This window comes from Misgurnus anguillicaudatus, chromosome 25 (genome assembly GCF_027580225.2).
Source record: "Misgurnus anguillicaudatus chromosome 25, ASM2758022v2, whole genome shotgun sequence".
NCBI classification, from domain to species: Eukaryota; Metazoa; Chordata; class Actinopteri; order Cypriniformes; family Cobitidae; genus Misgurnus; species Misgurnus anguillicaudatus.
In genome coordinates this window covers 15,883,555-15,911,087 of record NC_073361.2, presented here as the reverse complement: position 1 = coordinate 15,911,087, position 27,533 = coordinate 15,883,555, and the positions used below count along the sequence as shown (strand labels likewise).

Sequence of the window (27,533 nt, the reverse complement as noted above, 5' to 3'; positions counted from 1 at the left end):
TCTGCTTAAAACACTTGACGGTAGTTCGTTAAAATATGCATGGGGAATGTTGCTTATATTTTTTGTTCCTCAACATGAAATAACTTGTGTAAATGGGGCACTATTGTTCAGTACTCATCACTTAGATGAAATCTTTCATTTGCCCTTCTTGAATTTTCCTGGTGTAGCACTTGTCTTCTGCTTCTTTTTGGCGGAGCCCTTTATTTCTGGTTCCTATTTAAATAAACAAAGTAACATCATTTAAACAAGATTATACACAGCATGTTTTCTTGCACTTATCTGCCAGACAGAAAAACAATTATCCAGACAATGAATCACTCTCATGGCATTTAGATGTGATGGAAGTTTTTTGAACAACAATGTATTAGTGTTTCCCCTAACATTATATTAGCGAGACAACCACCATTTAACCTTTGTATTATCTTCCAAATCAATTTGACCCGTTTTGATTTTTAAGCTGTCAGAAAAAAAAACAGTTAACCTGTGATTTTATTATTGAAATTTTCACATTAAAGGCCATGAACATGCATGCAAAGTTGGGATATGCTGATATGTTTTGAAGTGTATGCAAATAATTTGGGTTCACAGGTCAATTTGACCCACATTTTTTGTTCCAAAGCAACTGTACAAACCCAAATTATATTGGTGTTTTACTATCCTGAAATGGAGTAAAATGCTTCTCCTCACTCTTTTGATTACTGAAAAAGACTTTTACAGACACAGATGTTAAAAGTGAGCTATTATTTACAATGCGTATGAAATACTACTATATTTAGGGCCATGAACATGCATGCAAAGTTAGGATACACTGATGTGCTTTGAAGTGTTTTTAACACAAATAATGATTCTTTTATGATTTTGATGTGTTACAAGCCAGGGGCTGGCTGCTAATTGTTAAGCCACGCCCCTTCTCAACTTCCACCTCGAGGAGGTCCCCAAAACCAACCCAATGACCAGACAACAACGAGGACAGGTAAGTATAAAAATATTCTTTATTTATTTAAATATTTAAAATGTACTGGGACTTGGGGAAAGGGAAATTAAAACTAATGTCAGGCTCTGCCCTCCAGGGGGCCACGGCCGAATGAGTGACAGAGGGTGGGGGGGTCACGTTGAGGAACAGGCTCCCGCCTCTGGTTCCTTCTACCCGTGGCGCACTCCTCTTCCTTCCTGGAGGCAGAACAAATTACAATCAATGTCGGTATTGGCTTTTTCCTGTCCGTGTACCTGTATGTTGCTCGCGGCACTTCACCGCTTATCTCACACAGCTCCTTGTTGTCGACTCACTCTCCTTTCCTGTTCTCTCTCTCTCCACAGACCGCAGCTGGGACACAGTGGATCGATCTCAAAGGGTTCTCTCACCTCTTCGCTGACTGCAGCTTCTTAGTAAGTATGGGTTTCCTTCACAGCTCGTCTCCTTAGCGCTCGCGCTGGTTCTCTCTCTTCCTCCACAGACGACAGCTGGGACATAAAGACACAGTGAATCGATTTCCAATGGTTCTCTCACCTCTTCGCTGACTACAGCTTCTTGGTAGGTATGGCTTTCCTTCACAGCTCGTTTCCTTAGCGCTCACGCTTGTTCTCTCTCTTCCTCCACAGACGACAGCTGGGACACAAAGACACAGTGAATCGATTTCAAATGGTTCTCTCACCTCTTCGCTGACTACAGCTTCTTGGTAAGTAAGGCTTTCCTTCACAGCTCGTTTCCTTAGCGCTCACGCTTGTTCTCTCTCTTCCTCCACAGACGACAGCTGGGACACAAAGACACAGTGAATCGATTTCAATGGTTCTCTCACCTCTTCGCTGACTACAGCTTCTTGGTAAGTGTGGTTCTCTTCACAGCTCGATTCACACAACACACTCCTCGTCTCTGTTGATCGGCAGACTTAGCAGGTTATTTATGCACTTTACAGGGTGGCGGACTTACGATAGCTGGCTTACGCAGTGTGTCAACTGGACAGCGGTTTCTATATGACGCCGGGGACCAAACCCTCTCGGCGAGCTCGTTGGTCTGCAGAGGGGCGAGAACGTCACGCCGTCACACCGGGTCGAGCGCTGCCCTTTCCTCGGTACCCGTTGGGCGATCGAAACTGGACCGGGGCGCCCCTTCGTCGAGACCTCGGGGCGGCGGATCTCCTTCGCCTCTAGCTCTGCGACGATGAAATTACACAGGTAAGGTAGCAATATTATTTGTAATACTCACACACCGCCAATTGCACAGTTCTTCACCGCCACTCCCAAACACAAGTCCGCCAAGCGTTCGGCTGCGAAAACACTCCAGGATGTCACTCCGTTATTTAAGACTGAAACACACTCACAGCATAATCATGTACAGGTTTGCTCTAGAACCGCTTTCCTCTTCGTCGTCCCGGGACGAGTGAATGGAGGCGGGGGTACGTCTGACAAGACACAGCAATCTCACTGCAATACACGGCATTACACAGCACCACTCCAAAGTGAAAATTTCTACATCCAAAGACTCACCCACCACGCTCAGTGCACACAACAGACGCCCGTCTTCCTTCACTTCGCTCTGGGCGAGAATACGGTGATGGTAACACGGCCTAGTGCTTGTTTTCGTCACTGTAGCTGTTTCATACAAGGATCCTTCGGCTCACCCACCACACTGACTCAGGGGTAGGGCCACCCGCTCTCTCTTGGAGACACTCAAAAAGATATACAGGTCAAGTACATGCAATTCACTTCCATACATGGGTTTTGTTACTCACGACTGCTGCACTTTCCTCGTCTCACGTTCCTCTGTGCTAATTTCACACTGTAATTACTCCAGATACACAGGCAGGGCGGTTTCCAGTCGCCAACACCACTTTTCCACAGGTGTATACTCACAACGGTACGTTTTCTTCTTCCTTTGTTTCTCTCCTCCGAATGTCAATATCCGTTTGCTCTTCAACCTATAAGGTCTTCGTTATCTCCATCAACATAAATCCACGAGACGAGAGAGAGAGCAAGTACAGCGGTCAATAAGCGTATTAGGCGAGCCCAACTCAGCGCTTCAATACACACCGGCAACACCAACAACATGAACACAAACTGTGGTTTAACTGCTCTTAAATACTCTCCTGGGTGTTGCCATCGTCCAATCACCCGGCACTCTTCTTAACAACTCACAGCTGCAAGTAGTTTGGCTGATTACAGCCCTCGCGATGCTACCGGATGTCCGGTGTTTTCTCTTCCCGGTCCGGGCGGAAACATCCGGGCGGAACCAAACTTTCCCAATTTTTGGTTCCGCCCAAAAGATCGTCACCCTGTGACATCCTCCCCCGCCAATGCAGTCTAGTCCCTGGAATGCCTCGGCGTCGTCCACTCACCGTACCGGGCAGGGGGGCGTCCTCGGTTCTCCCGTTGGGAGCGTCTCATGGGTGAATCGGGTTCGGCTGGCTCGGGTGCTAACTCTGGCTGCATCTGGGCAGCCGGGGGTTCAGCTGGCTCGGGTGCTAACTCTGGCTGCATCTGGGCGGCCGGGGGTAGCGCCACCACAGGTCGGCCTGGTACCACAGCCCATCCTTCCATCCAGGGGGCCGCCGGCACTGGCCCTGTGGGCCCCTCCATCGCGGCCTCAGGGTAGTTTGGACAGGGGCGAAGCATGTTCCGATGTACCACACGTTCGGGGCCAGGTTTTCCCTCGGGCCGGATGGTGTACACCGGTTGTCCCGGCCTCTGCTGCTTGCAGACCACATACGGGATGGCCTCCCAGCGGTCGCTTAGCTTTCCCTTTCTTTGCTGCCGGTTATCCCTCGCCAGGACCCTCTCACCTGGTAACAGGGGGGCATCTCGGGCGGTCCGATCATACAACCGCTTGTTCCTTTCCCCTGTCGTCTGTATCTTCCTTGACACTTGATCGTAAGCAAAGTGTAAGCGCTGGTGGTGGCGCCCTACCCACTCCGTCACACTCACTTCTTCCCGGTCTGCTGCTACTCCCAGGACCAGGTCAGTGGGCATCCGTACGTGCCTGCCGAACATCAGGTAAGTAGGGGCATACCCCGTTGTGCTATGAACACTGTTATTATACGCTTGCAGAAGGTTTGGTAAAGCACTCACCCAATCGCTCTGCTGTCGTTGGTCCAAGGTCCCCAGTAGCCCCAATAGGGTCTGATTAAACCTCTCACAGCTGCCGTTCCCCTGGGGATGGTATGACGTCGTGTGGGTTTTAGTACATCCATACAACTGGCATAACTCACGGATTACTTTGGATTCGAAATTGGCCCCTTGGTCGGAGTGCAGAAACTCAGGGCATCCAAATGTCTGAAAGACATTTCGCCATAGAGCTGTGGCGGTGGTATTGGCTGTCTGGTCAAGTGTTGGGACTGCCCAGGCGTATTTGGTAAACAGATCAGTGATTACCAGAATGTTTTGATAACGGTCCTGAGGGCGGCCCAGCGTCAGGAAGTCCATCGCCATTATATGGAGGGGGGCTTTAGCGTGGATGGGTACCATCGGCGCTCGGGTCTCTCGTCTAGATTTAAACAACATGCACCTGGGGCAGGCTTGAATCAAGTTGCGCACAGACGCCTCCAGCCCAGGCCAGTAAAAGAATCTACGTAGTAGGGATACGGTCCTCTCCTGTCCCTGGTGTCCCAACTGGTCATGGTAGGCTGAGACTAATGCGTTTACCTGGTCGGCGGGTACCACAATCTGGCACACTTCCTCGCCCAGTTTCGGGTCGCGGGTTTTCCTGCAAAGCACCCCTTCCTGTAGTTCCAGCTTCTCCCACTGTCCCAGTAACCTTCTCCCAGTCTCCGTCTGGGCTAGTCTTTCCGCTGACGTCGGCCATTGGCCCTGCTCCACCCACATCTTCACCTGGCACACGTCCCGGTCTTGGGCCTGCCTCTCTATCCATCGGCGGGGGTCCCACCCCCAGTTTCCTGGTACGGCCTCCTGCTGGCCTCCTGGCGCCTCCACGGCACCTATCATATAGCCCTCCTCGTGGCTATCTTCCTCTCGATACCCCCGGCGCCTGGGGCTCTTTACCTCCGGCAGTCTCGAGAGGACGTCCGCGTTCGTATGCTCTCGCCCGGGCCGATACTGCAGTTGATAGTCAAAGTTGGCCAGCTGAGCCACCCACCGCTGTTCCACGGCCCCCAGCTTCGCCGTCTGTAAATGCACCAGAGGGTTGTTATCTGTGATGACTGTTACCTTGGCTCCCCAAAGGTAGTCCTTGAACTTCTCGCTCAAGGCCCACTTCAGGGCCAGCAGTTCCAGTTTAAAGGAGCTGTAATTGGCATCGTTCTTCTCTGCCGGGTGGAGGCTTCGGCTCGCGTAGGCGATCACCCGCTCCGGTCCTTCCTGCTGTTGGGCCAATACCGCCCCCAGTCCCAGGTTGCTTGCGTCTGTATATAAAACAAAAGGTGTGGAAAAGTCAGCGTACGCCAAGATGGGGGCCTGTAACAATTCCTGCTTCAGCCTCTGAAAGGCCATCTCACAATTTTCATCCCAGTTAATGGAGGGCGATCCATGGCCCCGGCTTCGTCCCGTGCCAACCAGCAACTGGTTAAGGGGCTTGGCAATCTTCGAAAAATCCTTAATAAAACGCCTATAATATCCTACGAACCCCAGAAAGGATCGTACTTGCCTTACAGTCTTGGGCGCGTTCCAATCCTTCACTGCAGAGACCTTTTCGGGGTCCACGGCCACCCCCGCTGCGCTGACCACATGACCTAGAAATTTCACTTCTCGCCGCAGCAGGTGGCATTTGTCCGGCTGCAGCTTCAGCCCGTACCTTTCCATGGCTCGAAAGACTTCCTCTAGGTGCCGGAGGTGTGAATCGAAATCTGGGGAATACACAATCACATCATCCAAATATACCAATACTGACTCCATCAACTGACCTCCAAGGCAGCGTTGCATCAAGCGTTGGAAGGTGGCCGGAGCGTTGCAGAGCCCGAAAGGCATCCGGTCCCATTCAAATAGTCCGAACGGGGTCGTGAAGGCAGTCTTCTCCCGGTCTACCTCGGCTACTTGCACCTGCCAATATCCACTGGCCAGATCTAGGGTGGAATACCAGGCTGACTGCGTGAGGCTAGCGAGGGAGTCTTCAATTCGTGGTAAGGGGAAAGCATCTTTCTTTGTTACCAGGTTCAGCTTGCGATAGTCCACACAGAACCTCCAGGCTCCCGTCTTCTTTTGTACGAGCACGATGGGGGCCGCCCAGGGGCTACTACTCTCCCTGACGATGCCCCGGCCCAACATGCCCTGCAGAAGTGTGCGTACTTCCGCATACAAGGTAGGTGGGATCGGTCGGTACCTCTCCCTACTTGGCCCTGCATCCCCAGTGGGGATGTGGTGTTCCACCACCCTGGTGCACCCATAGTCCTCATCGTGCCTCGCAAACACATGTTGCCACCTCCGAAGGAGTGCCTGCAGTTTCTGTGTCTGTACCTGTCCCAGGTCGTCCCCTTGCAGTGACTCACCCGCTAGGTGTTTTGGCACACCTCTCCCCTGGTTACTCGACGGGGCATCCATTTGAGTCAGGGCCACCTCGATCACAGTGGGGCACACCTGACGAAAGCTGACGTCCCTCTCTTCCCTCACCTGGTGGGGTGTGACCATCGTCAGCCGGGCCAGTCGTTGATGTCGGTATAATTGTACTGCATAGGGGTGCTCGTTTCGTACCCTCACAGGGATTCTCCCCCGGTGGACCGCCGCTAGTCCCCGTGCTACCTCCACTTGTGGGCAGTCTGTGTGTGGCTCTACCAACACCCACTCCTCTGGGCTCGCTTCCCGAAGGGGCACTCTTGCCCATACGATAGCCTCACTTCTAGGGGGAATAGACAAAGCAAAACGACACATTACTCTTCCCACTTCCTCCCGATCTCTACGAACCTGGTTCATTTGGACCCGGCGGCAGTCGGCCACTACGCGCTCCCACTTGGGCCTCTCAGTAGGTGAGATCCTCGGACCAGGCCTAGCCTGGAATATTTCCTCCCAACATTCGGAGAGGACATTCATGCCCAATAGGGCTCGGTGGGCGCCCAAACACCTATCTTCAACAATGATCACACCTTTTTGGGGGACTACCACCCCATGCACTTCGAGATCCGTCAGGCGATAGCCAATGTAGGGGATTTCTAGGCCGTTGGCGCCCTTCAACGTCAGCCAGGGGGCCTCCGCTCCTTGCGTTCCTTCCCGTCCGAATATCTCCTTGGAGAGGCTTTCTGCAAACATCGTCACCTGGGAGCCCGTGTCCACCAGGCACTGAATCAACTTGCCACACACTTTTACTTCTGCCACCGGGCTATGCCCGACCATCTGTTGCCTAGAGCTGTCTCTTCTTCCCGGGTCTTCTCGAGGGGTCCCGGCCACACGACCCACTGTGGCCGGTCGTCCTAAAAACCCCCTTCAGATGCCCTGCGGGGCCCACACTGACGGCTATAATGTCCTGGCTCACCACAACGGTTGCAGATTGGTCGCCCCTGGTCATCCCATTCGAACCGGGGCCGATTATAGCGGTTTGGGCGTCCGGGTGGCTCTCGGCTCCTCTCCGAGTATACTCGTTCTCGGGGTGCCGGCCTTGGTTCCTCCCGCGCCCTACCTTGGCGCAGCTCTCCCAGAAGAGTCTTGGATAGTTCCGACATCTGTTCCCGGACGTCCTTCAAAAGTTCTGCTTTCAAAGCCTGCTTCCAGTCCGTGCGCTCAGGTTGTGTTGGTGCGTTTTCACTTACGACCACGCATGCTGGGGTCTCACTCACTTCAACCTCGTCGCCCTCCAAGGCTAGCGCCTCCTTCCTTAGATCTTCAAATGTGAGGTCGGGGTCCCTCCGAAACTGGACCCTCAGACTCTGTCTCACGGGGCCCTCTTTCATCCCCAGAAGGAATTGGTCGCGCAGCAAAGTCTCTCCGTCTCCCAGCCCATGATCGCGGCGGGTCTGCAGCCGGGTGAACTGCTCTCGCAGTCTCAGGGCAAAAGCTCTAATAGGTTGTCGGGGGCCTTGTTTACAATTAAAAAATTGGGAACGGAGGACGGCTACGGGGGTGTGGTCACCATATTGCTCGGTGAGAAACTGGAATATAGTTTGGGCGTTGGCTCGGACAGCTTCAGGGGCGGCCTGTACTTCTCGCCGCGCCTCTCCCTCTAGAGAGTTCAGCACGAACTGGAGCCGCTGGGCTACACTAAGGCCTTGTAGGTCGGCTAGATACTCTAACTGGGCCTTCCATTCCGTTAGTCGTACTTCCGACTCTGTCCCTCCATACTTTTGGACCCAAGGGCTGCCCATGAAGACAGGCACCGCACGGGGTTGGGCTGCGGGCCCCGCGTTGTCGGTCATTGGGCTAGTCTGGTTACTCAACTCGAGGTGGAAATCCTGCCGACTACGCCAAAATCTGTCACAAGCCAGGGGCTGGCTGCTAGTTGTTAAGCCACGCCCCTTCTCAACTTCCACCTCGAGGAGGTCCCCAAAACCAACCCAATGACCAGACAACAACGAGGACAGGTAAGTATAAAAATATTCTTTATTTATTTAAATATTTAAAATGTACTGGGACTTGGGGAAAGGGAAATTAAAACTAATGTCAGGCTCTGCCCTCCAGGGGGCCACGGCCGAATGAGTGACAGAGGGTGTGGAGGGTCACGCCGAGGAACAGGCTCCCGCCTCTGGTTCCTTCTACCCGTGGCGCACTCCTCTTCCTTCCTGGAGGCAGAACAAATTACAATCAATGTTGGTATTGGCTTTTTCCTGTCCGTGTACCTGTATGTTGCTCACGGCGCTTCACCGCTTATCTCACACAGCTCCTTGTTGTCGACTCACTCTCCTTTTCTGTTCTCTCTCTCTCCACAGACCGCAGCTGGGACACAAGGACACAGTGGATCGATCTCAAAGGGTTCTCTCACCTCTTCGCCGACTGCAGCTTCTTGGTAAGTATGGGTTTCCTTCACAACTCGTTTCCTTAACGCTTACACTTGTTCTCTCTCTTCCTCCACAGGCGACAGCTGGGACATAAAGACGCAGTGAATCGATTTCCAATGGTTCTCTCACCTCTTCGCTGGCTACAGCTTTTTGGTAAGTATGGCTTTCCTTCACAGCTCGTTTCCTTAGCGCTCACGCTTGTTCTCTCTCTTCCTCCACAGACGACAGCTGGGACACAAAGACACAGTGAATCGATTCCAATTGGTTCTCTCACCTCTTCGCTGACTACAGCTTTTTGGTAAGTATGGCTGTCCTTCACAGCTCGTTTCCTTAGCGCTCACGCTTGTTCTCTCTCTTCCTCCACAGACGACAGCTGGGACACAAAGGGACACAGTGAATCGATTTCAAATGGTTCTCTCACCTCTTCGCTGACTACAGCTTCTGGGTAAGGTATGGTTCTCTTCACAGCTCGGTATCTTAGCGTTCACGCTGGCTCTCTCTCTCTCTCCACGGATGGCCACTGGGACACAAGTATACTTGGAATCGCTCTCAAATGGTGCTCTCACCTCTTCGCTGACTACAGCTTCTTGGTAAGTGTGGTTTTCCTTCACAGCTTGATTTACACAACACACTCCTCGTCTCTGTTGATCGGCAGACTTAGCAGGTTATTATGCACTTTACAGGGTGGCGGACTTACGATAGCTGGCTTACGCAGTGTGTCAACTGGACAGTGGTTTCGATATGACGCCGGGGACCAAACCCTCTCGGCGAGCTCGTTGGTCTGCAGAGGGGCGAGAACGTCACGCCGTCACACCGGGTCGAGCGCTGCCCTTTCCTCGGTACCCGTTGGGCGATCGAAACTGGACCGGGGCGCCCCTTTGTAGAGACCTCGGGGCGGCGGATCTCCTTCACCTCTAGCTCTGCGACGATGAAATTACACAGGTAAGGTAGCAATATTATTTGTAATACTTACACACCGCCAATTGCACAGTTCTTCACCGCCACTCCCAAACACAAGTCCGCCAAGCGTTCGGCTGCGAAAACACTCCAGGATGCCACTCCGTTATTCAAGACTGAAACACACTCACAGCATAATCATGTACAAGTTTGCTCTAGAACCGCTTTCCTCTTCGTCGTCCCGGGACGAGTGAATGGAGGCGGGGGTACGTCTGACAAGACACAGCAATCTCACTGCAATACACGGCATTACACAGCACCACTCCAAAGTGAAAATTTCTACATCCAAAGACTCACCCACCACGCTCAGTGCACACAACAGACGCCCGTCTTCCTTCACTTCGCTCTGGGCGAGAATACGGTGATGGTAACACGGCCTAGTGCTTGTTTTCGTCACTGTAGCTGTTTCATACAAGGATCCTTCGGCTCACCCACCACACTGACTCAGGGGTAGGGCCACCCGCTCTCTCTTGGAGACACTCAAAAAGATATACAGGTCAAGTACATGCAATTCACTTCCATAAATGGGTTTTGTTACTCACGACTGCTGCACTTTCTTCGTCTCACGTTCCTCTGTGCTAATTTCACACTGCAATTACTCCAGATACGTAGACAGGGCTCCAGATACTCCAGATACGTTTCCAGTCGCCAACACCACTTTTCCACAGGTGTATACTCACAATGGTACGTTTCTTCTTCCTTTGTTTCTCTCCTCCGAATGTCAATATCCGTTTGCTCTTCAACCTATAAGGTCTTCGGTATCTCCATCAACATAAAATCCATGCCACGAGACGAGAGAGAGAGCAAGTACAGCGGTCAATAAGCGTATTAGGCGAGCCCAACTCAGCGCTTCGATACACACCGGCAACACCAACAACATGACCCAAACTGTGGTTTAAACTGCTCTTAAATACTCTCCTGGGTGTTGCCATCGTCCAATCACCCGGCGCTCCTCTTAACAACTCACAGCTGTACGTAGTTTGGCTGATTACAGCCCTCGCGATGCTACCGGATGTCCGGTGTTTTCTCTTCCCGGTCCGGGCGGAAACATCCGGGCGGAACCAAACTTTCCCAATTTTTGGTTCCGCCCAAAAGATCGTCACCCTGTGACAGATGCTCACGGATAAATTTGACACATATTTTTTGTTCCAAGGCAACCGTATAGACACAAATTAAATACATTTATTGTGTATTTGTTGGCGTTTTACTACCCTGGAAAGGGAGCTTTTGCTCACTATTTTCAGTACTGATAAAGACTTCCTCAGACACAGAAAAGTAGAAGTAAACTACCATTTCTATTTTGAATGTATATGAAATACTATGTAAAGCAGATGCATTCAGACCCACAGAAAATCCAGTTTTGGCCCACAAAACAAGCACAATTTGTTAAAAATGACTCAAACTACTGATCCATGTGTTTAACTGTGATCATGTGATTGGTTACATGTTTGTGTACACACAAAATGTGTAAAGGATAAAAGTATATACACACATTACAACATGCTAACTGGATAACACTGGCAAAACACTGATGTAAAAGTAGGAACCCCGCTGGCAGGACAGTGACATTTAGCAGGATTATCAAAGTTTTGAGGCACACTCTTATAATAAATGAATCGCTTACGCCCCTACATAATTTTTTTTTGACGATATATGTATTCTAGAGGCTTAGACATTTCCAACGATATATAGTTGGTCATGAAGTAAACTCAGGCGTTCCGTATACAAAACGAGTGACAGTTCTAAATGCACTAATATATCACTGCTTATACCACAGGGTTGTTAAATGCTGTTTTGATTGGCCGAGAAATGTTCTATGTGTGTTGATTATTTTTCAATAACCTTAACAACCTTTAAAAATGCCTTTAAAGTAGGCACCAGAGCAATGCAACCATGGTAAGCAAAATAATTGCACACCCACGTCGTAACGGCACTCCACTTCAGGCCGCATAACCACCTTGGGTGTGCATTACTTTACCGCCCGTTGTCAATTATTCCTTTCTTAATAAAAACCTCAATGTTTCATGCATGCTTATCTATGACTTGAACATTTCCGTGTGTATACAAGACATTCATAGGGTGTATCATGGGAAACATATGAGCACACTGCATGTAAGCATGTTGTGTACCTAAGGTAATACTGTACATTTTAGAAACATAAACCGGTTATTACATTGGTTATATAAAAAGTTATTTTTATTTATTTATCTTCCACAGCAACAATAAAACGTACATTTGAAAGTACATACAGTACCCTATATAGAGATTGAGTATTCAAAACAAGAGACAATTCAAGCTGAAACAATCCTATTGCTAAGTTTCTGATATTGACTAATCCTAGTTCATCTTCATGCCTGGGTTGCAAACCCAACCTGATCTCACAAAATACGTGAAATAGTCACGCATTATTTTGCTCAGTTTTGCGTGACATTGTCATGTATTTCCACCATATTACGTGCCCCTGACACGACTTTCTTTTCCGTGACAGTTTCACGTATTGGTTACTCAACTGTTTTTCCTATTTTCTTACAATTGTTGCTTCGGGTTGGGGTTAGAACAACTTTCCGTTACATAAAATGACATCCTTACCCAAACCCAACTCTAACCCTAACGTCAGGCGACGATGGTTTAAAAAGCATACTAATTTTTTTTATAAACCAATACATTAAGTGACATCGTAACGCAACAGCAAATCTAACCCCAAACCGAAGCGACAATTGTTTAAAAATAGGAAAAACAGTTGAGTAATCAATACGTGAAACTGTCACGGAAAAGAAAGTCGTGTCAGGGGCACGTAATATGGTGGAAATACGTGACAATGTCACGCAAAACTGAGCAAAATAATGCATGACTATTTCACGGAATTTTGTTAGATCAGGTAGCGCAAACCTCAGCATATACCGTCTCTTGACCCGAGCTTTTCTCTGTGATGTTTTCGGTTTGAACTGGGGTGAAGTTAATCTCTCCATAGTGTATGTCTCCTTCATCTTTTGGTGTCTCTGGTTTCTCACTTGTCACAAAAGCACTATTAGTATATGTGGCATTGGTCTCTTTGTGGTTTTTCTGGTCCTAAAAAAGCAAAGAAGTTAGAAATGCATGAAATACACTGTTCTCCTTTTCAGTTTCTGTAAATAATAAGCCATAAACAACCTGTAACAATTACACAGGTGTTGCTGCCTAAAACATACCTGATCTGAAAAGTCAGCTTCCCTAATAACAGGTACGTTAGATGCTTGCGTCCTTTGTTTTCTGTATCAAAAATATTGCATATTTTAAACATATTGTATATAAACCATATAGAAAAATTTGCTCTAAATGCTCTAAAGTTCAAAAGCTGAAAGGTTTTATGCCATTTCTTTAAATATGAGTAAACACACTGCAAATGACATAAAATATCTAAAAATTCTTTTTAAAACAAGCAAAAATATTTGCCAATGGGGTGAGAAAAAAATTCTTAAAATAAGTCTACTCACCCCATTGGCAGATTATTTTTATTTATACATTTGCTTGTTTTTAGCACAAATTAACTTAAATTTGATATTTTTGTCTAAAAACTAGACTTATTTTCTTAGGTTATTTTGCTCATCAAGAAAATACATCTTTAAGAATTTTTAGATATTTGTACTAAAAACAAGACAAAAACACTACATAGTCATTTTTTGCAGTGCAAAACCAAATCAATGCAACAGTCTTTAACTGTGCCAACCTTATGAAAATCGTCATCAGAAGACATAACAGCAGAAAAGCGAAAACTCCTCCAACACCACCGACGATCAAAGGCACAATGAAGGATTCTGATGACCCTACTATGAAAACGACTGAGAACATTAGACAAAATAATAGATAAACCAATTGAATCACAAAATAAGACATGTTGGTTTAGTAGACTGTCCAAAAGCATTAGTTTATGCTCAGTTTCTACAAACAAGTTAATGTTTTTTTACTTACCTTTAACAATCAGCTGGATCTCTTCTGAAGTTTGGGAACCATGTTTGTTTTTTGCCCTGCAGAAGTACCAGCCACCATTTGTTTTACTGACATTGAAGGTCATTTGCTTTCCAAAAGCCAGAGGTTCCTGCTCTCCTCTTTTGTACCAGGTGTAGTTCAGGTCAGATGATGGATTGGCTTTGCTTTGGCAGGTTAAAGTCACATTAGTGCCAACAGAGACTGAAGCATTTGGTTCAATGAGAAAACGAGTTTCTTTTGGAGAAACTTCAGGGATAAAAAGAAAGCCTTTAAAACAACTTCATAATTCATAATGTTTATGAAAGATAATAAAATTACTCAAATTCTCTTACATAACACTTGCAGCATTACTGTGCTGTGCACAGTTGTGTTATTGGAGATGTTTCTTGGATATGTTGCATTGCAGGAGATGTTCATCTTGTGATCCATGTATGAAACATTGAAGATCATTCTGGAAATTACTTCTTGAGTTTGATCAGGTTTGTCCTGTAACTGTGTTATAATGTTGGCAGATTTGTGAATGTTAGTCCAGGATAATGTAGGAGGTTGTTTGGGGCAGGGAGCTTCAGCAGAGCAGATCAGATTCACTTCAGTGCCCTCCATCACTTCTGGTAGATCATTGAGTTTAGGAGGCTTTGGCACATCTACATATGGGTTAAAAACACAAATAACACAACCAAATTTCCAATTCTTTTATAGACCAAATAAAATAAACTTTGTGAAATGGGTTGATAAAACAACGCTTAATTTTTGCCCATAACAGATCTCCTTATGTCCTAACTAATAATAAATATTTACATTTATTTGTGAAAACATCCATGAAATATTAATTCTACAATCATAGTTAGAGATTCATGTTAAATGTATTATACTAGCTTAATAGTTTCAGTGTAGCCTTACCTAAAACTTTAATGTTTACAAAATTGTTGGTAACTGTGAATCTAATTCTGTCTGGCTCCATTTGCACCCTGAAGTAGTAGACGTCCGAATGTTTGCTCGTGACATTGTAGAAAACAGTGGTGCAATCACGCCGACTGAGATTTCCAACCATCTCTATAAGAGTAAATCCTTTAATGATGGGTCCACTGCTATTGAAAACAAAATTGCTGGTCTGATGTGTCGTCTTTAACCAACAACCAAGTATCTCCTCTGTAGTCTTCAATTTGACTTCAAAATCAGAGACGTTGAATGTGCAGGGTATCTGTACACATGAACCACTCAATGCTGTTATGATTCTTGGTAATACTACATAAGCAGTGTCTCCTGAAAACAGAAAATGAATAAAACTGTTAACTTCAAATCTTATGCTCTAGAACATTTACTCAAAACTACATAACCAACACAAAATCATCCTGAAGAGCAGTTTCCCAGACAGGGCTTACGTCCAGTCCAAGACTCAAATGCATGCATGAGCTCTCTTGACTAAAAACAGCTTGCACTGACATATTTTAACATACATCAAATGTCATTATTTTGTCTCAAGTCTAGTAATGTTTTTGAATAGTTTGCTTGTAAAAATTACTTAAACGTCCTAATATGACTAAGGCCTAGCCGTGTCTTAATCTAAACCGTGTCTGGGAAACTGCCCAAGATAGCATTAGTTTGTTAGGCGGCACTGAAACGGACTCACTTGAGGATGCAGGTAATGATGCAGGTAATGATGCAGATGTGATGACCAGAAGAGTCACAAATATAAAGAGAGACATCTCAAGTGCTCTGATTAGACAAACATCAAAACTTAATTCAATGTTTTAAATGTGCCAAAAGGACAAAAAAATACCCATATAATGGAGAAACCTTACCTACAGCAGTACAGTCAGACACTCAAAGCAGAAGTCTAAAATTATTTCCTGTTACAACAGATGACAGCTTTTCACTTTAGTATTAGTAAGAAAATTATGTGGGGGTGTCAGTGTGTAAGACAGGTAAAACATGACATTAACAAAATGTACAGCATCAACCATACAAGGAGAATGTAAAATAATTTTCATACGTCTAAATAATAAAATACCATTTTAAAATACACGAACATGATTATAGTAAATCAGCATTAGAATGAGACTATTCTACCTAAACTTTTCTGTTGTACTTCCTGCAAACTCAATGCTTTTCAGCCCAGTGGCTAAGACAGCTTGCTATTAAGATCTGTATAGTTCTCCGATAGTTTATTTAAATCCCAATGTTCTGTTGAAGAATGCAGTACTGTATGTATGCAAATTAAACAAACACAACACAATCTGGTATTGTTAAATAGTTTCTTTATTTAAGAAAGTCCAGAACACAAAAAACAGAGCACTTAAAACACTTGACGGTAGTTGTTAAAATTTGCATGGGGAATGTTGCTTATATTTTTTGTGTAACTTGTGTAAATGGGGCACTATTGTTCAGTACTCATCACTTGGATGAAATCTTTTATTTGCCCTTCTTGAATTTTCCTGGTGTAGCACTTGTCTTCTGCTTCTTTTTGGCAGAGACCTTTATTTCTGGTTCCTATTTAAATAAGCAAAGTAACATAATTTAAACAAGATTATACACAGCATGTTTCCTTGCACTTATCTGCCACAGACAAAAAACAATTAGCCAGACAATGAATCACTCTCATGGCATTTAGATATGATGGAAGTTTTTTGAACAACGTTTTAGTGTTTCCCCTAACATTATATTAGCGAGACAACCACCATTTAACCTTTGTATTATGTAACGAGTCAATTTGACCCATTTTGATTTTTAAGCTGTCGCAAAAAACTGTTAACCTGCGATTTTATTCTTGAAATTGTGTAACTTTCTTACTTAGGGCCATAGACATGCATGCAAAGTTGGGATACGCTGATATGTTTTAAAGTGTATGCAAATAATTTGGGTTCATTAAAAATATCATAATGAGTGCTAAATGTCACTGTCCTGCCAGTGGGGCACCTACTTTTACTTCAGCGTTTTGCAAGTGAATTCTTATCTAATTACGACAAACTATATCATTGGAAAGCTCTAAGAGTATCGTTTTTATTTGTCATCATTATTTGGGAACAGATTGACATGGTGTGAGTAATTTTCTAAAAGGTCACAGGCGGGCCCACAGTGTTTTTTTTTTTACATATTTATAATACCCTATACGCACAACCGGCGCAACGTCATAGAATGTCTCTGAACAGGTTCACGCCCACTTTTGTGGGAAATCGCACTTGACGTTCCATTGACTTCCATTCAAAATAGCGGAACAAAGCAACCTTCGTACACAGCCGGCAGGCGTAAATAACTTATGAAATCACTCAGATTAAACACGTTGAGTAATTATCTGTCCACCCTGCCGGCCATAGAGCGCGAAAGATACATTAACACATTTAATTTGGTCAATATAAAAACATGTCTCTTTCATTCTCCCAGCATCAAATTTGTGTAACAACGCTCCGTATTGGCCAGAGGTGTCTTACCCGGACATTAAACACGTACCTCATCAAGTCAACAGGGAAGCAAGTGAATGATTTTACTTCGTATTTGAAAGTTACTTCGTATTTATTTATTATGTCTTTATATTTAGAGTAATGAGTGCACTTTTCCGTCCAGCCATACAACTAACTGGCTTAGCGATATTTCCAGCAATCACTGGATGGCGTTGTTACACAAATTTGACGCTGTGAGAATGAAAGGGACATGTCTCCACACTGACCAAATCAAATGTGTCAATGCACCTTTCGCGCTCCACGGCAGGCAGGATGGACAGACAAACACTCGACATGTTCAATCTGAGTGATTTCACAAGCTATCTAAGCCTGCCGGCTGTGTAAAACCGTTGCCCTGCTCCGCCACCTTGAATGGAAGCCAATGGAGGCGCTGCTTTTTTAACCCCCGAAAAGGGGCGGTGACGAAATTTACAGTCAAGTTCCCGGATGTGCCGGTAGTCCGTATTCTAAATCTAACAATCCTGGCAAACTATATATCTTTGAGAAGCTCTAAGAGTGTAGTTTTTATATTTTATCACCAATGATGACGTAGTAAGAGTCAGTTTCTAAAATGTCTGTAGGCCCAACTTGTTATTATATATTAACACTAATGACATGTTTTTAACCTAAACAATCTTGACAAAACATATATCACTGGAAAGCTTTAAGAGTGTAGTTTTCATCATCACCATTTTGGGGATAAAATGATGATGTAAGAGTCAGTTTCTAAAAGGTCAAGGGTACACAGGTAGGCCCAATTTTTTGTAAATTTTTATAACATTAAAAACCTACTCTAAACCCATAAAACAAACTATATGTCACTGGAAAGCTCTCAGAATGTTGTTTTCATATTTCAAGGTCATCTGATGATAGAAATAATGTAATGGCAGTTTTTGTTACATGACCCCGCCCCCATAGGAATGCATATGAATTATTATATATTAACACTTTATTTTATTATAAATCTTTGGAAAGCAGAATGTAGTTTTCAAATTTCAAAACCCTTTAGCAGTAATAATAATACAGTGACAATAGTGTATAAATGTGTGACCAGTGACACCAAGTGGGCTTTGTTGGTAAAACCACAAAAAAGTGACACAGACCTCGTTTTGCGTGATTTTTACTTGAAATTTGCATCGCAATTACTTGAGACTTATTATGGCTTCATGTTTATATCATTTCTTGCATTTTTATTATTTAATTTATAAAATGAATATGTTATTGCATTTTTTAATTTATTAAAATAAATTACACCTTAAATTGTCTTCTTTACAAGACCAATAAGCTTCTAGACCAAAGCTTTTTATTTTTAAGAGATATATTTGAAGGTGCACATCATCTCCTAAACTCCCACACTGCTGGTGGTGACAGTTAAGGGGTTAAATCACACCTTGTGAAGACTAGTGTATATAATGTAACTTTTTTAATGTATATAAAAGACATTCATAGGGTGCATCATGGGAAACATTTTCATAAGGTCCAGAATGAGCTCATGTATGCTGCGCACTTTAAGACCTTTCGATAAAAAATGTAATGCTTGAATAAATAATCTGATTAGTTTCTTCACTCTTTCCATTCATTTCTCAAATGAGCACACTGAATGTAAGCATGTTGTGTACCTAAGGTAATACTGTACATTTTAGAAACATAAATTGGTGTAAAAGTTATTTTTATTTGTTTATCTGCCACAGCAACAATAAAAAAATACATACATGAAAGTACATACAGTAGCCTATATAGAGCTTGAGTATTCAAAAAAAAGAGATAATTAGAGCTGAAACTCTTCTAATGCTATAAGTCTATTCTGATATTGACTAATCCTGGTTAATCTTCATGCCTGGGTTGCAAACCTCAGCATATACTGTCTCTTGACCCGAGCTTTTCTCTGTGATGGTTTCAGTTTGGACTGGGGTGAAGTTAATCTCTCCATAGTGGATGTCGCCTTCATCTTTTGGTATCTCTGGTTTCTCACTTGTCACAAATGCACTATTAGTATAAGTGGCATTGGTCTCTTTGTGGTTTTTCTCGTCCTAAAAAAGCAAAGAAGTTAGAAATGCATGAAATACACTGTTCTCCTTTTCAGTTTCTGTAAATAATAAGCCTATAACAATTACACATGTGTTGCTGCCTAAAACATACCTGATCTGAAAAGTCAGCTTCCGTAACAACAGGTACGTTAGATGCTTGCGTCCTTTGTTTTCTGTATCAAAAATATTGCATATTTTAAACATTGTATATAAACCATATAGAAAGATTTGCTCTGAATGCTCTAAAGTTCAAAAGCTGAAAGGTTTTATGCCATTTCTTTGAATATGAGTAATCACACTGACATAAAATATCTAAAAATTCTTTTTAAAACAAGCAAAAATATTTGCCAATGGGGTGAGAAAAATCTTAAAATAAGTCTACTCACCCCATTGGCAGATTATTTTTATTTATTAATTTGCTTCACTTAAATTTGATATTTTTGTCTAAAAACTAGCCTTATTTTCTTATGTATTTTCTTCATGAGCAAAATAACCTCTTTAAGAATTTTTAGATATTTGTACTAAAAACAAGACAAAAACACTACATAGTCATTTTTTGCAGTGCAAAACCAAATCAATGCAACAGTCTTTAACTGTGCCAACCTTATGAAAATCGTCACCAGAAGACATAACAGAAGAAAAGCGAAAACTCCTCCAACACCACCGACGATCAAAGGCACAATGAAGGATTCTGATGACCCTACTATGAAAACGACATAATAATAGATAAACCAGTTGAATCACAAGATAAGACATGTTGGTTTAGTAGGCTGTCCAAAAGCATTAGTTTATACTCAGTTTCTGTAACACAACAAACAAGTTAATGTTTTTTAACTCACCTTTAACAATCAGCTGGATCGCTTCTGAAGTTTGGGAACCATGTTTGTTTTTTGCCATGCAGGAGTACCAGCCACCATTTGTTTTACTGACATTGAAGGTCATTTGCTTTCCAAAAGCCAGAGGTTCCTGCTCTCCTCTTTTGTACCAGGTGTAGTTCAGGTCATTTGATGGATTGGCTTTGCTTTGGCAGGTTAAAGTCACATTAGTGCCAACAGAGACTGAAGCATTTGGTTCAATGAGAATATGAGTTTCTTTTGGAGAAACTTCAGGGATAAAAAGAAAGCCTTTTAAACAACTTCATGATTCATAATGTTTATGAAAGATAATAAAATTACTGAAATTCTCTTACATAACACTCGCAGCATTACTGTGCTGTGCACAGTTGTGTTATTGGAGATGTTTCTTGGATATGTTGCAGTGCAGGAGATGTTCATCTTGTGATCCATGTATGAAGCATTGAAGGTCATTGAGGAAAACACTGAATCAGTTTTATTAGGTTTCTCCTGTAGCTGTGTTGTAATGTTGGCAGATTTGGGGATGTTAGTCCAGGATAATGTAGGAGGTTGTTTGGGGCAGGGAGCTTCAGCAGAGCAGGTCAGATTCACTGCAGTTCCCTCCATCACTTCTGGTAGATCATTGAGTTGAGGAGGCTTCGGCACATCTACAAAAATAAAACATACACTGTAACAAATATTGGTTAAAATAAAACACAAATAGCACAACCACATTTCCAATTCTGTCACAGACCAAATAAAATAAACTTTGTGAAATGGGTTGATAAAAACAATGCTTAAACTTTGCTCATAAGAGATCTCCTGATGTCTTATCTAATAATAAATATTTACATTTATTTAAGAGAATATCCATGAAATATTAATTCTACAATCATAGTTAGAAATGTATGTTAAATGTTTTATACTAGCTTAATAGTTTCAGTGTAGCCTTACCCAAGACATTAATATTTACTGAATCGTTGACAAATGTGAATCTAAATATGTTTGGCTCCATTTGCAACCTGAAGTAGTAGACGTCTGAATGTTTGCTCGTGACATTGTAGAAAACAGTGGTGCATTCACGCCGACTGAGATTTCCAACCATCTCTATAAGACTAAATCCATTAATGATGGGTCCACTGCTATTGAAAACCAAACCGCTGATCTCATGTGTCGTCTTTAACCAACAACCAAGTATCTCCTTTGTAGTCTTCAATTTGTCCTCAAAATCAGAGACGTTGAATGTGCAGGGTATCTGTACACATGAACCACTCAATGCTGTTATGTTTCTTGGTAATTCTACATTACAAGTGTCTCCTGATAACAGAAAATGAATAAAACTGTTAACTTTAAATCTTATGCTCTAGAACATTTACTCAAAACTACATAACCAACACAAAATTATCTTGAAGAGCAGTTTCCCAGACAGGGCTTACAGCCAGTCCAAGACTCAAATGGATGCATGCGCTCTCTTGACTAAAAACAGCTTGCACTGACATATTTAAACATACATCAAATGTCATTGTTTTGTCTCAAGTCTAGTAATGTTTTTGAATAGTTTGCTTGTGGAAATTACTTAAATGTCCTAATGTGACTAAGGCCTAGCCCTGTCTTAATCTAAACCATGTCTGGGAAACTGCCCCAGATAGCATTAGTTTGTTAGGCAGCACTGAAACGGACTCACCTGAGGATGCAGGTAATGATGCAGGTAATGATGCAGATGTGATGACCAGAAGAGTCACAAATATAAAGAGAGACATCTCAAGTGCTCTGATTAGACAAACATCAAAACTTAATTCAATGTTTTAAATGTGCCAAAAGGACAAAAAATACCCATATAATGGAGAAACCTTACCTACAGCAGTACAGTCAGACACTCAAAGCAGAAGTCTAAAATTATTTCCTGTTACAACAGATGACAGCTTTTCACTTTAGTATTAGTAAGAAAATTATGTGGGGGTGTCAGTGTGTAAGACAGGTAAAACATGACATTAACTAAATGTACAGCATCAACCATACAAGGAGAATGTAAAATAATTTTCATACGTCTAAATAATAAAATATCACTTTAAAATACACCAACATGATTTCAGTAAATAAGCATTAGAATGAGACCATTCTACATAAACTTTTCTGTTGTACTTCCTGCAAACTCAATGCTTTTCAGCCCAGTGGCTAAGACAGCTTGCTATTAAGATCTGTATAGTTCTCCAATAGTTTATTTAAATCATATTGACAATGTTTTGTTCAAGAATGCAGTATGTATGCAAATTAAACAAACACAACACAGTCAGGTATTGTTAAATAGTTTCTTTATTTAAGAAAGTTTAGAACACAAAAAACAGAGCACTTAAAACACTTGACGGTAGTTTGTTAAAATTTCCACGGAGAATGTTGCTTATATTTTTTGTTCGTCAACATGAAATAACTTGTGTAAATGGGGCACTATTGTTCAGTACTCATCACTTAGATGAAATCTTTCATTTGCCCTTCTTGAATTTTCCTGGTGTAGCACTTGTCTTCTGCTTCTTTTTGGCAGAGCCCTTTATTTCTGGTTCCTATTTAAATAAGCAAATTAACATAATTTAAACAAGATTATACACAGCATGTTTCCTTGCACTTATCTGCCAGACAGAAAAACAATTATCCAGACAATGAATCACTCTCATGGCATTTAGATGTGATGGAAGTTTTTTGAACAACAATGTATTAGTGTTTCCCCTACCATTATATTCGCGAGACAACCAACATTTAACCTTTGTATTATGTTACGAGTCAATTTGACCCATTTTGATTTTTAAGCTGTCGGAAAAAAACTGTTAACCTGCTATTTTATTCTTGAAATTTAACTTTCTTACTTAGGGCCATAGACATGCATGCAAAGTTGGGATACGCTGATATGTTTTAAAGTGTATGCAAATATTTTGGGTTCATGGGTCAATTTGACCCACATTTTTTGTTTGAAAGTAACTGTACAAACCCAAATTAAATATACGTTTTCAGTGTTTGTTGCTATATTTGTGTTTTATTATCCTGAAATGGGTTTAAAATGCTTCTCCTCACTCTTGAGTACTGAAAATGACTTTTACAGACACAGATGTTAAAATTATTATCTATAATGTATATGAAATACTACTATATTTAGGGCCATGAACATGCATGCAAAGTTAGGATACACTGATGTGTTTTTATTAACACAAATAATAATAAAAAAATATATTTTTTAATGATTTTGATGTTCGCGGATCAATTTGACACTTTTTGTTCTAAGGCAACCATATAGACACAAATTAAATACATTTATTGCGTATATGTTGGTGTTTTACTACCCTGGAAAGGGAAAAGTGAGATTTTGCTCACTATTTTCAGTACTGATAAAGACTTCCTCAGACACAGAAAAGTAGAAGTGAACTACCATTTCTATTTATGTAAAGCAGATGAGTTCAGACCCACAGAAAATCCAGTTTTGGCCCACAAAACAAGCACGATTTGTTAAAAATGACTCAAACTACTGATCCATGTGTTTAACTGTGATGATGATGTAATTGGTTACATGTTTGTGTAGACAGAAAATGTGTAAAGGATAAAAGTACACACACACACACACGCATAACAACATGCTTATTGGATAACACAGGATATAACTTTTTGTCTAATGTCTTTTAAATATGGTTTATTTAGAAGACATCTAATATTTTGCTGATACTGTCTGTCGTACCTTTTTTGTAAATTGTGGTATCCCATGTGTAGAATTAGTCCAAGAGGTTATATGATTCTTTGATTAAAATATTTTTTATCAACTGTGCACAAAAACATGTGCAAAAATACAAAATATTTACAGTAATGCAGTCATTTTGGGTGAAAATGTGAATAACTGCATTGGCAGGCTGAATACATTTTTTCCTTGCACACCTAAAATGTTAATCTGGAGTCATATTACATAGAGAATGAAAAGGGGAGTATTTGCTGTCATTAAAAGAAACACATGAACACCATGATTTCTTTAAGTGTTTGTGTCAGTGTCCGCCTACCCTACCCACCAAAAGCTGTAAACCTAGGGCAGTGTTCTTCACTCCCAGCCCTGGAGAGCCGGTGTCCTGCAGAGTTTAGCTCCAACCTTAATCAAACACACCTGAGCAAGCTAATCAATGTCTTCATGATCACTAGAAGATCACAGGTAGGTGTGTTTGATTAAGGTTGGACACCGGCTCTCCAGGATTGGGAGTGAAGAACACTGACCTAGGGGAAACACTGTGTACATTTAATGTCCAGCTATTACTCGGGAATCATTGTTCATCATTTCACAAGCTAAGCCCTATCAACACAAACACACAAGCATTAAATCCTCATACCTTGCGTTTGGAGGAGATTGATCCAGTAACAGAGAAGAATGTGTCGAGTCTGCCCTGGGTGCTTCCTTGTCTGCTCTTCATGATCTTCTTGCAACCGTTACGAATACGGTCTTCACTGTGAACACACAAGTTTAAAACTTTAAACATATGCCTGAGATCTCTTTAAAATTTGTAACACACATCACAGAGTTAAAAAGCAAGAAACCTCAATCAGTCATACCTGAACTGCTTCTCAGCACACATGAACTGAATCAGTCCCTCCTCGTCGGGTTCATTCCACTTGAGGTCGACAGTAGCGCAGTCCACGACCTCAGGCTCCAAGAAGAGACCCCGAGCCTCTTTATACAGCCAGTCCTCTGGTGCTGGATGCTTCTGCAGAAAAAAACAAAGACCAAAAATTTATTTCAAAGAGAAACAGCGTTTATAAAAAGATATTAAATAAATACAAAAAATCTGGCCCTTCGTATTGACATGCAGTTTTACTAATAAACATTAACTACTGTCAGTTACAAATATAGAAATGAAAAAAAAAAGTTAAATGCACTGACAAAGATTAAAGAAAAACACTTCCTGGACAGGGCTTATGCTAGTCTCAGACTAAAATGTATGTTTGAGCTGCCTTAATTTAAAAACATCTTGCCCTGACATATCTTAACATATATTAGTGCCATTGTTTTGTCTCAAGATGCATACAAGTAATGGATTATGTAAGGCATGTTTGTAAAAACTACTTAAATATCCTAATATAACTACGGCATAGCCCTGGATTAATCTAAACCCTGTCCCTAAAACATAGAAAGTAAAACATGAAAGTGGTTCCTAAATGCAGCCTACATAGCAACACACAGACAGCCCCTAGAGGTCACTATTAGAACTACACAATATTGTGGTAAAAGTGGATAACTCTAGTATGTAATAAACAATTACATTATTTTAATCATGTAAATCATAAAAATCTGCCTTTAGTGTAAATATACGTACATTTGGGTCAATATTATCAAGAATCTCTTCAATAGAGCCGTGCAGTTTAATGAGGTCGATGGCTCTCTTGGGTCCAATTCCTTTAATAGTACCACAGTAATCGCAGCCCAGCAGGATACACAGGTCAATGAACTGAGAAAGACATATATTAGCAATTTAGTAGGCATTTACATCTAGATATATTCTCACTTTAAAATTAAGAGAACTGTTATGTTATGAAAAGGAAGCTAATAGTCTTACCTGTTGGTGCGTCAAAGCCATATCTTGCAGAATTCGACTGAAGTGAAACTCTTGGATAGGGAGCTTTCTAAGTTTAAAAAAAACAACAACTATAGTTTAACATTTGAAATCTGCTTGCTTGCTTGCATACATACAGTAAATATTTCCATATCAAATACTTAGTATGAGATTTAATAGCCATTCGTACTTTGCTTCACTGGCTGTTAGATGCCTCAACAGGACAGATGTTCCAAATGTCAGACCGTCCATATCTTCTGTTGCTGTGGCGTATACCTTCCCTGTCTTCACCAGAGCAGCACAGCTTGCCTCAGCTTCACATGGAGCCTTGACATAAAACACACCCAATTTTAAACTCTCAATGAATGAATGCAAATATGTGTATCAAACAACCTTAAAGTATTTTCTTTACCTCAATGTATGGCACGCCCATTAGAGTAAGCAGCCTCTTGCATTCATCATTGTGTTGTTTGGTGACTTTCACTAGACGCTTGCTAAATTTGTCAATGTTCTCCTGTTCACCTGTGAGAAGAAAAAGTGGGACAAAAATCCTTACCAAAGGTCAACCAATAGCAGATGTCAAGAGCTAGAGAACAGGACGACCAATAGGATATGTGATACAGTTTAATATAATTCAGTACGTACCTGCTTCTTGTGCCTGAGCTAGAAGTTTCTCAGCCTCTGCTCTTCTCTCTCCTCTCTTCTCCAGCTGTGGAAAATAAAGAAAATAGCTTAAAATATAAACTTTACTGCATAGTATTACATTTAATTCATTGATCCTCAATGTTTTCAAGTTAATAAGAGTCTCTGATGCACCTCTCCTGACTTCAGGTGGGGAGGTTTCCCATCAAACACATACACAGGCTTGATGCCACTCTCTAACATTCGGATGGTTCTGTAGAACATGCCCATAAGGTGGCTGGGGACGAAGCAAATTAAATTGGCATTGTTACAAAGTAAATCAAAACAACACTTAATAAGCTTAAGTTATTAGTTAAGAAGAAAACATATGGCTTTTTGTACCTAGTGGTCTCTCCGTCTTCATTCTGTAAAACATTACCATCCTGTCTGACCGCAATCAAAAACTGATAGATGCACATGGATGCATCAATGGCAATCTTCCTTCCTTTATGCATATGTAAACAGAAAATATTAGTAAGGTAATCTCACATTCTGACTGCCAAAAACAAAATATAAAATAAAGTTGACCAAAAACTTGATTAAATCTTTTTAAACCCTTTATCCTTTAAAAATCTGTCTCACCAAAGAAGCTTTTGATGTCTTGCTCCTTGATGGCTGAAGGCGCGTGATCTGCAATCAGCTTTGCAAGCCCGTGAATTCCCATAGTGATGAATTATACTACTGTGAGAACCTTAAAAACGATAAAACAACACCTAAATACGTGCATATCTTTGTCAGAGACATATAATAACAATTAATTATAAGGAGTCGTAGTTTAAGACCCATATCGGACAACTAAAGGCTGACCGTACAACAGTATGATGAATAAACAAAAAGGAAACAGTTAACTTATGTAAAACACGGCTTAAAAAATATATATATTATAAAAATGGTTTATCAACACATACATTAACTGCTTGACTGATAATAACCGTTAAACAAGATGCAAACAAAACTTACCAATAAAATATGTGCGTATTTTTGTTTCTCACAGTGAGGCCACTCACTTCCACACGCAAGCGCGAAAGAAAGCAGTTATTTCGCGCGAAAATCCAAATATAGGCATTAATAGTCAAACTCCGCACGGCGCCCCTTAAAGGCGATCAAATCGATTCCTCGAAATTGTTTGGTGTGGTCTTCAAGAGGAATAAATGGATAAAGCGTCTCTATCGATTGGATGCGATTAGTTAGGACTGGA

General features: G+C 42.2%; 3 protein-coding genes across 5 annotated transcripts; all 3 read right to left on the bottom strand.

The window, feature by feature from the left end:
- Nucleotides 1–27,499, bottom strand: fen1 (flap structure-specific endonuclease 1). Of its 2 annotated transcripts, none has more exons than XM_073863672.1 (12): nt 27,296–27,499; nt 26,918–27,026; nt 26,678–26,780; nt 26,471–26,573; nt 26,300–26,363; nt 26,067–26,176; nt 25,845–25,981; nt 25,658–25,724; nt 25,418–25,549; nt 24,657–24,808; nt 24,437–24,551; nt 1–213 (listed from the first exon to the last, which is right to left on the bottom strand). In XM_073863672.1, exons 2-12 carry the CDS (start codon nt 26,997–26,999, stop codon nt 136–138), a joined length of 1,143 nt encoding a protein of 380 aa, XP_073719773.1. In that variant the 5' UTR covers nt 27,000–27,026; nt 27,296–27,499; the 3' UTR covers nt 1–135. The 2 variants fall into 2 exon arrangements, with proteins under 2 accessions (XP_073719773.1, XP_055037939.1); XM_055181964.2 differs by lacking the exon at nt 1–213 and adding an exon at nt 22,380–22,642.
- LOC129425749 (myelin-associated glycoprotein) lies at nt 12,684–15,144 on the bottom strand. 2 transcript variants are annotated; one of them, XM_073863674.1, is made up of 6 exons: nt 14,688–15,144; nt 14,120–14,431; nt 13,770–14,033; nt 13,528–13,639; nt 13,010–13,070; nt 12,684–12,890 (listed from the first exon to the last, which is right to left on the bottom strand). In XM_073863674.1, the coding sequence occupies exons 1-6, from the start codon at nt 14,836–14,838 to the stop codon at nt 12,696–12,698; spliced, it is 1,095 nt and encodes a 364-aa protein (XP_073719775.1). In that variant the 5' UTR covers nt 14,839–15,144; the 3' UTR covers nt 12,684–12,695. The 2 variants fall into 2 exon arrangements, with proteins under 2 accessions (XP_073719775.1, XP_073719776.1); XM_073863675.1 differs by having other exon boundaries at nt 13,528–13,627.
- LOC129425895 (cell adhesion molecule 4) lies at nt 17,692–21,778 on the bottom strand. Its single transcript, XM_073863673.1, has 6 exons — nt 21,039–21,778; nt 20,441–20,752; nt 20,091–20,354; nt 19,855–19,954; nt 19,364–19,424; nt 17,692–19,254 (listed from the first exon to the last, which is right to left on the bottom strand). Exons 1-6 carry the CDS (start codon nt 21,187–21,189, stop codon nt 19,039–19,041), a joined length of 1,104 nt encoding a protein of 367 aa, XP_073719774.1. The 5' UTR covers nt 21,190–21,778; the 3' UTR covers nt 17,692–19,038.
- Nucleotides 27,500–27,533: the final 34 nt, after the last annotated feature.

What these genes read in the sequence shown, in the direction of transcription:
- LOC129425749 (XM_073863674.1), bottom strand. Translation starts at nt 14,838, where the DNA reads ATGGTTGGAAATCTCAGTCGGCGTGATTGCACCACTGTTTTCTACAAT. An exon ending in GATCCAGCTGATTGTTAAAG is followed by an intron (nt 13,640 to 13,769) that starts GTAAGTAAAAAA and finishes TAATGTTCTCAG; the next exon opens with TCGTTTTCATAGTAGGGTCA. An exon ending in CTGATGACGATTTTCATAAG is followed by an intron (nt 13,071 to 13,527) that starts GTTGGCACAGTT and finishes TTTTTGATACAG; the next exon opens with AAAACAAAGGACGCAAGCAT.
- LOC129425895 (XM_073863673.1), bottom strand. Translation starts at nt 21,189, where the DNA reads ATGGTTGGAAATCTCAGTCGGCGTGAATGCACCACTGTTTTCTACAAT. An exon ending in CTGGTGACGATTTTCATAAG is followed by an intron (nt 19,425 to 19,854) that starts GTTGGCACAGTT and finishes TTTTTGATACAG; the next exon opens with AAAACAAAGGACGCAAGCAT. An exon ending in AAGCTGACTTTTCAGATCAG is followed by an intron (nt 19,255 to 19,363) that starts GTATGTTTTAGG and finishes TTGCTTTTTTAG; the next exon opens with GACGAGAAAAACCACAAAGA.
- fen1 (XM_073863672.1), bottom strand. Translation starts at nt 26,999, where the DNA reads ATGGGAATTCACGGGCTTGCAAAGCTGATTGCAGATCACGCGCCTTCA. An exon ending in AGCTCAGGCACAAGAAGCAG is followed by an intron (nt 26,177 to 26,299) that starts GTACGTACTGAA and finishes TTCTTCTCACAG; the next exon opens with GTGAACAGGAGAACATTGAC. An exon ending in CTAACAGCCAGTGAAGCAAA is followed by an intron (nt 25,725 to 25,844) that starts GTACGAATGGCT and finishes TTTTAAACTTAG; the next exon opens with AAAGCTCCCTATCCAAGAGT.